This window comes from Dufourea novaeangliae, unplaced genomic scaffold, assembly GCF_001272555.1.
Source record: "Dufourea novaeangliae isolate 0120121106 unplaced genomic scaffold, ASM127255v1 scaffold277, whole genome shotgun sequence".
Classification (NCBI taxonomy): Eukaryota; Metazoa; Arthropoda; class Insecta; order Hymenoptera; family Halictidae; genus Dufourea; species Dufourea novaeangliae.
The window spans coordinates 79,778-95,393 of record NW_015374159.1 but is presented as its reverse complement, the minus strand read 5'-3'; the positions used below and the strand labels follow the sequence as shown (position 1 = coordinate 95,393).

Below are 15,616 nucleotides of genomic sequence, written 5' to 3'. Positions count from 1 at the left end.
CAAGTTCACGGATAGCTATGGCGGAAAGGATGTTCGTTGGTCATATATAATAATTCTCTGTACTTTGTGTCACGAAGTGCTGGATGATATAAACGTTTTCATTGTTATTTGGCGATCTACGAACGCGCACGGTTTACATTGTACGTCGAATGTTTCCGCAAGTTGTGCGCGTAGCCACGCTCGACAGCATAAATGTTCACAGTACAGACGATAAAGTCTGGATCGTCCTTTTTCCCCCGATTACTATAGTAGTCGGCTGTGGAATTGATGTCGGCTGTATTCACGCAGCAATTGACCTCGTTGCGAGTCCCTTTTGCCCTGATAATCGTTCCTGAGACGTTCGGATCGATAGAGTAAACACTTTGGTACCGCAACCCCGGTTGGAAATTTGGCAAAATTAACATGGTCGGTGAACACAGAAGGGTCCTGAGAATCGCAGCACGTTGAATAACAGTAACTCTGATTGATCGAATCGGTCTCATCAATTTCAGGGAAGACAAAGACTGTACATTCCGATGCGGGCTGCAGCAGGACGTTGCCGGTTGCCTCGTCCTGGAACGGGCAAGATTCGAGTTGCAATAACAACGTGAATGGCGGCGGTAACTTGGTGAAAAGGGAGCCCTTGGCTTCGGTGCCGTGTCAGGTCGCCGAGGTCTCAACGTCCCTTCATGCAACCACCACTTCTGTGAAAATCGAGCCAGTTCCACCGAAATCGGAAAACGGTGAGTTTGCCCAAGTTTCTGGAACTATTCAATTTACAGTTTCGTTTTCTCTGCACTCCTTACGGTAAATAATAAAATAAAATTATACATTTCTGCCGGGATTCAAACCCGCTCCTCGTGGACGGTAGTTCAAGACCCAACAACTTACAGATAGGTACACACACGTAAAAGTATCCGCGTATCTCATACTTATTGTACCTATAACATATTGTTGCGTGGACGCGGCATGACTCCCGAATAAATAAAGGCAATATTAATAAAAGGGAAGAATTATTTATTTGGAGAGGAGGAGTACTTATCTTAACACGTCTTTTCTATTCTACAGTCGTATCACGACTCTACTCTGTCTCTGTTTTGGCGTTGTTACCAAATCGACGTCGCTAACCTGAAGTCTCTCGCTTTAACATTATACAATACGTGCTACCTATCGGGTAACACGTAACACTTCCCCCTCCTCCTCTTTTAAGGCTCAAATACATTTAGAATTTAACATTTAACACTCTATATAACATAAATAATTCTTTTTCATGAAGAAACAGGCCTTTGGTTTCGTGGGAATAATTGTTGATAGTAAAATTACCGTGGACCCATCAAAACCAAAAACTAGCCTGATATTCGCCCAGACAAAATTTTCTGTCCCTGGGAAAACCATGGTTTAAAAATCTGCAAATATAGGAACGATAACCTATGAACCTTTGCAGATATAGTCAGTGTTAAAGTTCGAAATATTGCTTATACTTTGCAGTAGTATGAACTTTGATTAACACATACTTTAGGCCAGGATGCATTCAATTGAGAAGTAATACATAACTTATTTAAGAAAGTTCTATTGTAAGTTAGAATTTGTAATCAGTGGAAGTAACAAACGAACGTGCACGAAAGTATCCATCTACGATCACTATTTACTTTATACAAACGTATTTACAATAAATTAATATTTTGTAGGATGTCCTCGTGATATTACTATGTTTTAATCTGTTATATGCGGTGATTGAATTATTTTTTTTTAAAGAAATTTAGCATGTGAATTTTGTTGCCGTATCGAGCAACAGAGAACATTAAATTTTCATTTTAACCTAGTCTTAGGTTAATCAGGAAGTGTATTAATCAAATTATATGTAATACCAATAGAGTGGGCGGATACATATGCGAGTAATTTACCGTGGATATAAATAAAGTTGTGAATTCCTCTCCTTTCTAGAGGTGGTAAGTGAACAATTGCAAAATATTCAAATTTTTCAAGTTATTTTTTATAAAGGCAGATAAGCGTTAGCAGTTATGTAGTATTCGAAGTTTTGTTTATACGTAACTTGCTCGACATTTTACACCAGTTTTCTAAAAAAAACCGTTTGTCCTGATTCAAGATTTTCCTTGTCACTCCAAGTGTCACCGAAAAACTATCATAAAGAATTTCTGAAATGTGTGAATGTCTTAAAAACTTTGACGAGTTTGTTTTGCATCGTTCAAATTGAATTGAATTATTAGTAATTTATTTGGCATAGCCAGTACCAAAAAGTATTTCACGCAATTGAATACCTTTTGTATAGGTACAGAAGAATGGAGCCGTTATGTTCATTGAAAATACATAACGTGTTTTGCTGTGCATTGGAGAAAAGTTGAAGCTCGATCACCGTGACTGTAATGATCATGAAGAGTTAAATATAGTCCGTTACTAACATTCGAAGAATTTGTGGATCATTAATAATTCTAGGCAGAAGGTAGTTGACGTTGACGTTAATTGGTAGGAAGATAAATACATATAAAATACAAGCGAATATGCATAGCGAATTGAACAAACAAGCTTTACCCCCCTAAATTTGAAACGTTGAACATATTCAAGATCGATATTAAGTATACATTATTCTAAATGAGCTTTAATTCGTGGTACAACGGAAATGGAACGCAGAATGATCAGGGACTATGGTAAAATTAGTGAATTTTGAGAGTCATTGGAGTAGAAAAACTCTTTCACCATGGATGATTTTGCTCTATCGAATCAGAAACTAATAACCATTTATCCTGAAAGCCATTAAAAAATTACAATAAACACGGGTAAAATGCAAAAATATAATCGTGAACGTAACACATTTATGTAAATGTTTTTTTTTTTTTTAGTTTTATTTTCTTCGAACGAAAGTGTACCGGTAAAGTAATCATTTACCAGGTCATTACGAAAATCGTTTGAAAAGAGTCAGGCCTGGATTAAGATTTTTGGGGCCCGAGGCTATCTAACCTTCTAGGGCCCCCTTGGTTGACGGTGGAGGGGATACATTTTTGTAATGAAAAATACAATAAAGTACATAAATATCTTAAAAAATAAAAAGTTATTCTAAATAAAATTAAATCACATTTAATCATAACGAAATGGAAGGCTTAGAAGGGGGCCCCCTAGAAAGCGGGGCCCGGGACTACAGCCGTCCCGTAGCCCCTCCCTTGATCCGGCGCCTAGAAGAGAACAGTAAATTTATATTTAATAAAAGTGAGAAACTGGAAAATTATTGTTCAACATTCGCCATTTTAGGCTTTACTTTGTACGGAACTTCGTTTCGAAGAAACTCGATTTTGAACGTTCCTTGTAAATGCTTACTAACGCTGAATACGTACTTGGGTGTCGTGGATATTTATTTCTGACTACTGCAACTTGTGTTGATATTTCTGAACATTGCGAACGGTGTACGGTCTTGGGGACAACGAATGGATGAAATTGAAATAGCCTTGCGCTAACAACGTCGAAATCGTCGATTACAACCGGAAACAATTGTCCCGATCGTTACAATACGTCGCATAAGATGTCGTAATCGTTTTAAGGAGAAAAGCTGGACACGGCGAGGAAGGTGTAAAAAGGAGGAGCAAAACGAAAACGATGAAAGGTGAGAAGGAATTAAGGAAGTCAGAAACGGGAGCGCTTATACAGGCTACACAACAGGCAGCGGCGAGGTAGGGGGATAACGAAAAAGAAAACAGTGGTTGAAGTCGGGTGGGTAGAGAGGAAACAGGCTCGTTGAGTAGGAGGTGCGTGGCACGCATGGCGACGCAAACACAAGGCGTGGCTCGAAAGAGTCTCGACCCTATGTCTATCCCCGATATACACCAAAGTATGCAGGTATATACATATACATACTTGTAAGTACACTCGCGAATGGAACGATCACCGGCCTACGCTTGTCCGTACGCGGTTACGTCATGCGAATCGCGCGGCAAGTAACGAGGAAAACGTGAACGCGGCGGAGGCTGGGTGAGCCGTCATGAGAAATCATATTGTAGATCCGATGCCAGCCTGTGATCGGAATTCCTTCGTTCAATTCTCCCATTCGTATATTTTAGTCACTCGGGGACGATGCAAAACATGGACAAATGATTTCGATCACATTGACCCCATAATCAGACATATTATTATGTTGAAACATCGAATATTTGCTCCCATTCATCCGAATTAGCCAGCGTAGGTAGCGCCACGCTTGTATTACCTACAGTTTGTCATTTTCTTTTCATCGACGACAAGGAAAGAGCGAAGAATGCGAACTATGCACGGCAAAGAATGAACACCAGTAATGAAACTCGACATCTCTCTGCATGTTCATATCTGTCTTTCAGGAATCGTGGTATCGAACGCAGGGGCCGGTGGTGTACCAGTTGGAATCGCTGTGGCAAGGCAGAGATTACAGCATCAAGAAACTTCGACTTCGATGCGCAATCTTTCCCTGAGTCATCACACCTCGCATCATGCGAGCTATCATCACTTCCAGCCTGACAGTCTTGGTAAGTCGATGTTATTTCTGTTTCTAGCTACGAAGTCCTCTATCCTTCTGGATCTGTTGCCGCTGATGAGGACCTTGGAAAATTGATACTTCCTGGATCTTCGAATCCGTGTCTTTGCCATACCAATGTTCGATCGCGACTGCCTTTCGAACTGTCTTTTTGGCTGCGGTTAGAAAGAGAAAAATTACCGATAGAATATTAAAAACACTTGTCACCGAATCGCTGAAGCAAGCGACGTGGAAGGGAATCGATATTTGTCGGTATTTCGCGATATGTACCCCCACGAGCAAACTCGGCTTCCGCTAGAGGAACAAGTGGCGCAGAAGAAACGTCTTCTACCACTTCGTAAATTAATTTCAAGTACAGAAATAAATGTTGAAGCGAATATTAATTTGGCATAAATTTCAATAACTCCCAAAACTAAATGGTAGGAGGTCTTTCGCCAACCTCACATTTTCCCCTAGCGGAAGCGAGTATGCTCGTCGGTGTACCTTGGCCTCTGATGCGTCTCGTAACTTCACGTTGCCTCGAACGATCCTTCGAGAAACACGCGGTCACGAATATAGTATACATATGTACATACATATACCTCATACAAATGATTTGGCACATCACGGAGAAGAGCGAGCTTCTATTCATAATCATCGCTCGTTGCCGCCTCGAGTTCCTTTACGGCGACCAGATCGTGCTGTCGTAATTATTGCGTTTCCCTCGCGATCGTTTCCATTGCGATCGATTCCCTATCGGAGGATGTCCAATCGTAACACGGTATGTACACCCACGAGCAAACTCGGCTTCCGCTAGGGGAAAAAGTGGCGTAAGAGAAACGCCTCCTACCACTTGGTAAATTTATTTCAAGTACCGAAATAAATGTTAAATTGAATGTTAATTTGACATAAATTTCAATAATTCCCGAGACCAAGCGATAGAAGGCCCTTCTGCACTGCGAGTGTAGCCTCGCGAGCAAACTCGGCTTCCGCTAGGGCAAAAAATGACGTAGGAGAAGGATCTCCTACCACTTGGTAAACTTATTCCAATTACTGAAATAAATGTTAAATTGAATGTTAACTTGACATAAATTTCAATAATTCCCGAAACCAAGTGGCAGAAGGTCTTTTCTCTACGTCACTTTTTCCCCTTGGTCGAAGCCGAGTTTACTCGTCGGTGTACATGTGTCGATAGTTTTTCGCGCGATCAACACACGATAACGGACCATTTGGCCGAGAATGGTAGCCAGATGAGAGACCTGCACCAAGAATTTCGGAAACGTGCATGATTTTCTACATGAATCGCGATTGGCAGGTAGATATACTATATGTATGTATATTCGTATCTGAAGTTTTCTGCGATGTAGGACTATTTTGGTAGAAAATAGTAGAGCTGCCATAGTATTCTATCGCTATCCACCATTTGCGTGCAGCAAGTGATCTGTATTTTTGGAAACTGATGCCAGTTACTGACGATTACTTGGTCTAGAATTGCATTGATAGTGTAGGGTGTGAGATGCGTGAGTTTAGTTTTAGATCGAGCGAGTGCGGTGCGAGTGAAGAGTGTTTAGGCCGTATGACAGTTTTGTTCGAACGAGAGTGCGTGCTAGATAAGATTGAATGAAAGGAACTGCGTCGAACGTCGTGATCGAAAATCGACACGAGGCGAGAATGCGTGAATGCGTGTGTGAACCTATGACCGAGTGTGACCATGTATGAAAGGGGATATATAAGAGGGAAGTTAGTCAGAACGGGTGTGTCTTAAGAGCTAGACTGTTGCAAGCGTGTCCTAACGAATTCTTTATACATATTTTAGAATAAACCTTTTATTTCTACCAAATACAACCACCACTTAATATTATTCCTACAATAGTAGACTTGGGAAGATTTAGGTATACCGAAGCATGGTTGGTTGGTCCTGGGCAAGCAAAGGATGGTTACCATTCATATTTTTATTCTCGAGTCTAAACTGACAGTCTAAATTGACCGATTTCGGTTAAACTTATATAGTTGGGCAGCTGCAAAACCGAGTAGCAGACTATAGTATGTTTTTAAACTGGCGGTTAAACGTTGATGCATCAGTGGACAATGTTCTAATTCTATCATAAAGGCGGAATACATTAGGTGTCTACACCGAACCTGTTCTTAGGTTCAAGCACGGCCATGACAGTAGGCGGTGCGACCCTGATGCATTGCGGAGGACCTGGAGGGGAGGATCGTCCGGCCCACCTTGCCATTCCTTCGGGAGCTCTAGCACCCTCCTTGAACGCTACTCTCGGCTCGAGCCTGAATTCCAGCCTAAATTCCACGCTGGGTAGCATCGGAGCCGCGGCGAGCGCAGCCACCGCTGCCACGACCGCATGGCCGCCTACCTTATGGCAGTACCCCGCGGCGGCCGCGGCCGCTGCAGCTGCAGCTGCAGGTGAGTCCCATTCCTGGTTTTTCTTTGTTCCGTCTTTTCGTCGCGTTGAGTAAACACTGTCCATTTTCTACGGAAAAAAAAAAATGTTTCTTTGGTGTTCCGTTTCTCAACACTTCTACCCTTTAAGGTAAAATAATTGCCGTTCTTTTAGCGTTTTCATCAAACATTAGACCTTAAGAAATTGCTTTTGATATATTTGCCCACTGTCTGAACAATCAACAAAGTTACTAGTCTTCCGACGTCACTAAGTCTCTGGATACATACTGCACATTCCTTTGCAAGTTTGTCAGTATGTATGTGTATTTTGCAGAGATGGAAATATGATCTCGTTTCATACGCATTTTCGGCTCTAGCGATCTTTTAGCCTAAGTTACTATTGGTCATTCGCACAATCGGATCATATAAGTCCGCGTGGCGTAGGTAGCGAACCGGACACATCGAAACAGAGTGGGATAGAGCGATAACGCGAGCGATCCGTCGAACTTCAAAGTAGGTAGATATGTAATGCCGCAGCGTCTGACAATCAGTTACTTAACTGTTGGTCGGTGGGTCCGTCGCAGAGCGAACGGAATACCCCTCTTGCCTCTGTGCCGTTACAGTAATCATGTATCCAGCTCTGCATAGTATGTTCGGAGTTTTCGGATACTCTTTAAATGAGATAATCGGTTAGAAATATCGGAGAAAATTCAAGCGACTTTGATGAATATACAAATTGAAATACTAAATAAAATATTTTATGCAAAAGTTCAGCATCCTAATTCAAGATCACCTTAAAATCTTGTATAAAAATAGGCTATTCAGAAAAATAGTTTTTGCATCGTATGTTACTCTCCATTCCGTGTAACTCATCTATGTATGTTTTTTTGTAGAACATACAATTTAGAAGTTATTCGGTATGGCCGAGTTATGTATGTGATTCATTCGGTATTGTTAACCATCTGAACCACATCTTTTTCTGTAATGATAGTTATGCATTAATGATTTATCAGTATGCATTCTTTGTGTATTCGTTCGTTATATCCGAGGATGGTCGAGCTCTTCGGTGATCGAATAACATTTAGTCGAATAACAAGGATCTACATTCGTGTTATTCGTGCATTCACGGGTTACCTAAATCATTCATGTATCCTTCCATTCGAATAGTCGATTTTCAGCTCTTTGTTGTATTTATTTCAGCTATCTATCCGTTCCTTCATCATATTCGAGGAAACAGCAGTAGCATGGGAATACTTTCGTGAGAGTTCTGAATCTGAAAAAAAAAAACGTGATTTTTAACCCTTTGCACTCGGAATTTCTAATTTTCCATACATTTTGTCGCTTCAGAGGTGACAGTCGAGTGCAAAGGGTTAATATACAATGGTGCCCATTCTCGCGCCGTCAGCAGATTCATCGTCAGAAAATATTTTAGAGCCGTGAAAAGTACGGGATCAACGCGATTTGTTTTTTTTTTTTAATTTTATTTACGCGACACAATCTGCAAGATACGTTTCGTTCAATGCTAATTAAACATTCGAATTTAGAAAATTAAGTTTCACCATGAAAACCTTAATCCTTTACCTACATTAATTTTGTCATTCATGAAATGGATGTTACAGCAATGCCAATGGAACCAGTTGGGTTTCCACAAATGGGTGTCGGACTTCAAGGTGGTCTGCAGTTGGTCAGAGATCCAACAACGGGTCATCTTCTTCTGATTCATGCCGCCGGTACGTACGAAAATTCATGTATAAAACATGCATAGACTCCAAAAGCATACAAGCACAGCGGAAGATTTTCATGTATTTCAATCGTTATCAAAGCTGTGTAACTTATACCATCTTTTTGTGCAGCGTAGAGTATTTGTGTTTCATAACAGCGCGTAATTATATTCACAAATAAAAGACTTTCTACCTGTTTATTTACAATACTAGTAAGAACATCGTATAAAAAAATGTACAACAACCTCGTACAGTTATTTTGCTTTATTAGAATGAAGTAAACCAGAATTCTATGTACATATTATGTAGTATAGGTACACCGAAGTACATAGCTCTCTTCACGATAAAAAATAATTATTTGAAAAAATGTTATCAGAAGTATTTGCAATTATTTACCAGCAGAACAAATGCAGCAAGCTGTAGTGTGGCCAAATTACTCGAATCACAATAATGGAAACATCGCGCCGCCACCTCTTTTATTTCCACCACCGCCACCGCCGTCTCTTCAGCTTTTGAGCGACATGGGCGGAGCAAGGTTGGTTCTCACTGAAAGCAAGAGAAAGCAACAAAGTGCCCTACCTATTGTCAAGATAGAGGCCGACTGTGGCACGAGTCCTACCGCCATAATCAGTGAGTACTGTATGTTTTTTTTTTTTTTTTTTTTAAATATTATTATAATCAAAAAGGGCGCTTTGACAGTGGGCCTCCTGAAATGAGAATGGCTCGTACAAAATTGTATTATCCTTAAATAACACTTAATGTCATTTACATATTACACATGTGTATTAGATTTAGTAATAGGTTCTTTCACATTTCGTTGGATGTGCTGTTATTTTGTACCATCTATGAAATAATTTCTGCATATTTTAGTGATTTTCCACTGAGAGAATTTGATAGAGTTTGAAATAAATAAAAATTAGACGGGACAATGTTCGGTGAATATGATGAATGAGCTAACAATTTTTATCAAATTGATACCATTTTTGTCGTATCGTCCAAGTGGAGTGTGGTCGGTCGTTATCACGGTGGACATGGACATGTACTGCTTTTCTTCTACTGTAAGTTCGTTTAACCGTAATGAATCTGATTTTTCTGAAACATTTCCATATCTTTATTGACTCACCAGTTCGTTCCTTGCCTTTCGAACAGAAGTCTTTGTTTCTGAACCATTAAACGGTTCGAAATTAAAACGCTTGTTAATTGTATTGTGGCCATATACATGACAGTTTTCCTTATTTTTACACTTGTCTTAGTCCGAAAATGAAACTGTATTACGTGACAAAAATGAACATTGTATACATGCGTTCATCTTTGAAGATCTTTCTACAAATCACATACATACATTTAAAAAAGTTTTGGGTCAATCAAATGGTTCGACGCTAAAATTTGAGAAAATTCCGAAAAGTGGAGTTATTTGGTCACTTTGGTCCGCGAACGGCTCGTATAGGCATGTCATCGGAAAGTGAACGAACTTATTATTACTCAGCCTAATATTTACTGTAATGTTATACATACACGTGGCAATGATACATATATAGCTCCTAACAGAGTGAATTGAAGTTATGTTAAAATTATAATTTATCAGCATCGGCACTTATCACATTTCTCTAAAATCTACCCGTTAAGATGCACGCCCAACGAGAAATGGTAAATAATCGGAGATTAATTAGCGTTCGCGTATCAAGATTCGATGAACTATGACGCGAATGGTTCCCTAGATAACGTCAAAATCGTAAATCCACAGCGTCGACTGAATCAACGAAAGCCTTGCAGACTGTAACATCGATGACAGGAGCCATCGTGCCGGATACACCTCTGGTGACTACACTGCACTATTACCCTCACGCACCTGCACTGGTCCAAATTAGCCAGGCCGAGCCCACGCATTGCAGATCGCAGGTAAAGCCATTTTTCCTTCAGGTTTTTTGTTCTTATTTGCTCTGTGCACTCTATGTTTGTCGATCGTATGAATCAACTCCCTGTTTCGATAGCGAGAAACGCAAACGTCGCGAACAAAGTGCAGGGACGATAGTATTTATCAGGGGTGTGCGGGTACCCGACATTTCGGGATCGGGTCGGGTCGGGACAAGTCGGGCGAGAACGACTGGGATGCCGACAGTATAAATCGCATCCCGACAGATGTCGGGTCACGTAACGTATTCAGGTCTCGAAACATATTCGGGTCCCGTAACATCTTCGGGTCCCGAATGATATTTTCAAGAACTTTTCCGTCTAACGGCAAAAAATTATACTATACGATACGATGCCATATTGAATCTTCAGATTCATGATATGAACTATAAATGCTAATAAGTTGACGATTCCAAATGGAATCCTCCGGTTGGACAGGGTTAATAATACAATCTTCAGTACACATTTCTTCGTGCGTTATGTTTTTATTAAGTAAAATAAATAAAATGGCAGTATTAGGGACATTTAATCTATCATACAACATACAGGCATGTATAATATTATTTTAAATTATAATGTATTAAAACATCATTCCTCGACATTGTCCGGAAATAATTATGCTTTTTACATTATAATTTAAAATAATATTATATATGCCTGTATGTTGTATGATAGATTAAATGTCCCTACTACTGCCACTTTATTTATTTTACTTAATAAAAACATAACGTACGAAGAAATGTGTACTGAAGATTGTATTATTAACCCTGTCCAACCGGAGGATTCCATTTGGATTCGTTAACTTATTTAACATTTATAGTTCATATCATGAACCTGAAGATTCAATATGGCATCGTATCGTATAGTATAATTTTTTGCCGTTAGACGGAAAAGTTCTTGAAAATATCATTCGGGACCCGACATCCGTCGGGATCCCGATGCGATTTATACTGTCGGGATTCCGGCCGCTCTCGCGCGAGTTGTCCCGACCCGACCCGAGTCTCGAGAATCCCATGATTTCGAGTACCCGCACATCCCTGGTATTTATGCCATGCTTAGAGTGCGGTCCAGCCGTTCGCATAATGCGGAAACGTTGTGTTGTGGCAGATTGTATTGATCACGCGCAAACCGATTTGCATCGCTATATCCATAGATACATATTATGAACCAACTCGCAGTGGTTTCTTTGATGCTTTTGACATTGAACGTTTCTTATCGGCATATTTTTGTCGCAGTGTCGTTTTGTTTTGCGTTTCATTTCGTTCTTCATGTTCGTGTTGATCACCGCACCTTCTCGTTTTCCTTGTTTCCCTTGAATCTCCCTCTGTTTCAGTTCACATCCTTTGTTATCGGAAAAATGTTCGCAATAAAATTACATGGTCATCCAGATCCTGGTCAAGAGATTTTCGAGGACCTACGGTCGGATATACCGACTACATAGCCTCATATGTTGCCTGAGACATATCACAATCCAATACCTACTATATTCGAGTGGCCAAAAACGCTCATTTGAAAAGCACATGTTTAATCATCAGAACTTCGTGAAGCACATGACTTATAATCAGAGAATTTCTCTAAATACGCGGCTCAACTCCTATTCTATACAAACATTCGTCTCCTTCAACTGTCTTATTTGTAAACGTCCAACAACCTAACCCTGTGTGAAATAGTTAAAAAGCATAACCACGCGTATCAAAAACTGCGAAAAGCGCGTCAATCACGACCCTCCAAATTCCTTACAAGCTACATCGTTACAACAAGCGAAGTAATCCCAAGTCGGTAAAAGCCGAGTCTTATATTTTCGAGTTTTCTTTGGTACCTATACTTCGAGGTCTCGTCAGAGGCAATGCATCCAAGTTGCGATCCAAATACGGAGATTCGCGGACTAACGCAACAACAGAACTACCATCTTGTTCGAAATAGTACAAGTCTGCAACGCCTCGCTATTGCTGTCTATTATTGCGTGTATACAGCTGTGGTCCCTTGCCTTCTACTCGCTTGATTTAGTTCTTGCAGTTTGTCTAGGTGGCCTTGAAGGCCCCTCCTCTGTACTCTTGTTTTTTATCATTAGCTTGGAGTTGTCTTTGTGTAAAAAAGCTTTTCAAGGGTGGTTTGACTCCTCGGCAATAAAAATACATATCGTATATTTGCCGGTGCATTGTTATCGTGTAATGTGTCATTAAGACTGGTGATTACCGATTAGGCGGTGTTGCTTGTACAGGTGTGTCTTCATTGCCGCATCTATGGCAACGCCATTTTAAACATTTCAGCACAACATAAGTGTCTTTCGCTATGCTGAAATACATGTATCTAATGATAATTACGTCGGCTGTGCTGAAATATCTAAAAACGCGTTACTTGTCGCATGGTAAAGCTGCGGCAATGAGGACCCACTTTAAGACTTCTTATAATTAGTCGGTTCGGTTTAAAGATAGTTTTTTCCTTACTTTCTTTAACTTGGTTGAAATTCGACATCGCCTAACTAGCCAGTATTTGACTCTTGAATATCCTGCGCGTAGCAGCGAAATTCGTTTTTGTCGAAGGCGACCTCCCCTGTGTCGTGCTTGACGCCGCCGCCCGAGGTAACAACGATTCACGCGGTCGAGCCGCCGGAAGTTGCGCCGATAGTCGGTGTTCAAGATGCATCGAACCAGACAGACGCGCCGGAACCCGAGGATCAGGAACCACCACCGCCACCGCTACCGCTACCGCTACCGCTACCACCACCGCCCCCTCCACCGCTGGTAGATACGTGCGTGAAGCAGGAAGAAAATTTTACTCCTTGTCAGCTACAGAATTCAAACAATTTGACCACGACCACTACCAATCTGACAAACCTGACTAACTTCGAGATCGTGGCCGCCTCGCCAGACAAGGTGTGCAACGTAGTTCGAATAACAACTACGACGACCACCGTCAATCCGGCCGTCTGCAGCTTCGTTGGCAAAGTGGACAAAGCAGAAAACACTATTATTAATATGGCCGACTGTCCGAAATACTCTATCACGAAGGACTGCAGGAGCGTCACGGCCATTGACAGAACCATAGAACACGTGGTCAAGCAGACGGACAGACAACACGACGACAGAGGACACGCGGTCGAGGAGAACGAAAAGAACGAAGAAGACCGGTTATCGTCTAGGGACATGAGAAGCGGACCAAGGATCATTGAGATCACCGAGGAAAATTGTGACAGTTTTCATGAGAATCTGGAATTTTTCGGAAGGAGGAAAGATCACTCGATGGACCGTCACAGGGACAGGAAGAGGATCTATGCTGCAGAGTCTGTTCTGACTGATCAGGAAATTAAGGATGACACGAAGGCTGTTGAGAAGTGTGAGGTGAGGATCAAATCAGTATTGTTTAATTTGGACTTTTATTGATATTTTACACACGTACGGTATAACGTCCTAATAATGTCTAATATGTTTGTGGCGTTACCATATTCTCCAGTTGTACGAACTGACTTGGAATACATGTGTATCCTCGCGAGCAAACTCGGCTTCCGCTAGGGGAAAAGGGATGTAGAGAAGGGCCTCCTACTATGCTCCTACCTCTTGGTATTTAGTATTTGGAATTACTGAAATTTATGCCAAATTAATATTTGACTTAACATTTATTTCAATACCTAGGATAAATTTACCAAGTAATAGGAGAGTTTTCTTCTACGTCTTTTTTTCCCCTAGTGGAAGCCGTGTTTGCTCGTCGGTGTACATATGTAGATTATGGGAGTATAGGACCCTAGAAGACAGTTAAAGTATAGCGAGTTAGTAAAGTGCACACAAACCGTATGTTACAAAATAACCTTGTTTATTTTTACATTTAAAAGTTCATTTGACAAACATTTTCACCTTTATAATCTAAAGCTATTAATGACCAACCAAGTCATAACTCTAAAACTATTAATAGTTGACGTTGTTAATGTTGCCTCCTCTAATCTCGGCTCTCCGTACGGTGAACATTCTGTGACCTGTAAAACGTACGTAAAGTAATAGAAGCAAATGTTTTATCATAACTTGTAGAGGGAGTTTGGTCACTTTGATGCACCACAGCACAACGAAACATCAATAGTATTTCGATATCCATTAACATTTAAATGTCCAATATATGACCATAGGATAGCATATACATATGTACATATGTGGGTATAGGTGCTTATATACATATATTGAACTTTACAACGTTTATGGATATTTCGAGATAACTATTGATGTTTCGTTGTGCCCTGTTACATCAAAGTGCCCCATCTCCCCTTACTCATAATTATCGGATTATGGAATTATACATATTCATTCCAGTGTCTTGTTTTTGAGAACACTAGATTGTTGGTTGAAAGTTCACTTTTCGCGTAGTGTTGTCTACTTTTCTAAATTAACAATTTTAAAAGCTGCACATAACCCAACGTGGAATCATATAAATATTATTTCTACTAACAATAAGATTAGTAGTTACGGTGTACACCACTTTAAAAATGATGTTTTAAGAAAAATATTTCGTGAGCAAAATAGCGTCTGGTCACTCATTTTCAATCTACTTAAAAGATATTGGCAAAGTACACATTTGTTACAATGTTGAATACATTGCATACTTTAATTAAAGACTCTCAAGTTGTGCAGTACAAGTAACAACGGGCTATAATATGCCGAATAAAGCCAGTTTTGGTGTACAACCAAATGCATAGATTTTTAAAGACCTTAGTCTCGAAAGTTATGAAAAAAAAGTTGACTTTTAGGGTCCTATAACCGGTTAAAATGAAATTTACTTCTGGATAAAAAACAAATTTCAGAGCCAATCAAAAGTAAACATTTAGCCAAATTTTCTTCATTCGCGACGTAACTTATGCGCGTAGATATTTTAAGTTGTTACTCTAAGTCGTCTAACCATTCATAAATGAGAAAAGTCATCCAAGACACCTAGTGCTATTTCTTTTATTGATATTTCGATATTCGTTATCAGATCGTAGCCACAACACTTTTTCTTTAATATCTTCTAGACTGAGTTACCTAAAACCGAAGACGGAAAAGCTGCGAACGTACACAGACACGCGATCTTCGCGTCCACAGAAATTCCTGAGGTCGCGCAAAAGCAGACGGAAGAATCAAACGGACCAAAGGTAGT

General features: G+C 40.3%; 1 protein-coding gene across 1 annotated transcript in view; it reads left to right on the top strand.

The window, feature by feature from the left end:
* LOC107191999 overlaps positions 1-15,616 on the top strand; it is a 41,075-nt gene that overhangs the window by 16,639 nt on the left and 8,820 nt on the right. The window contains exons 5-13 of the mRNA XM_015581169.1: positions 492-722; positions 4,317-4,481; positions 6,618-6,890; positions 8,486-8,596; positions 8,990-9,217; positions 10,332-10,486; positions 13,042-13,551; positions 13,603-13,839; positions 15,492-15,611. Of these exons, the coding sequence (XP_015436655.1) occupies positions 492-722; positions 4,317-4,481; positions 6,618-6,890; positions 8,486-8,596; positions 8,990-9,217; positions 10,332-10,486; positions 13,042-13,551; positions 13,603-13,839; positions 15,492-15,611 (2,030 nt within the window). The remainder of the gene's footprint in view (positions 1-491; positions 723-4,316; positions 4,482-6,617; positions 6,891-8,485; positions 8,597-8,989; positions 9,218-10,331; positions 10,487-13,041; positions 13,552-13,602; positions 13,840-15,491; positions 15,612-15,616) is intronic.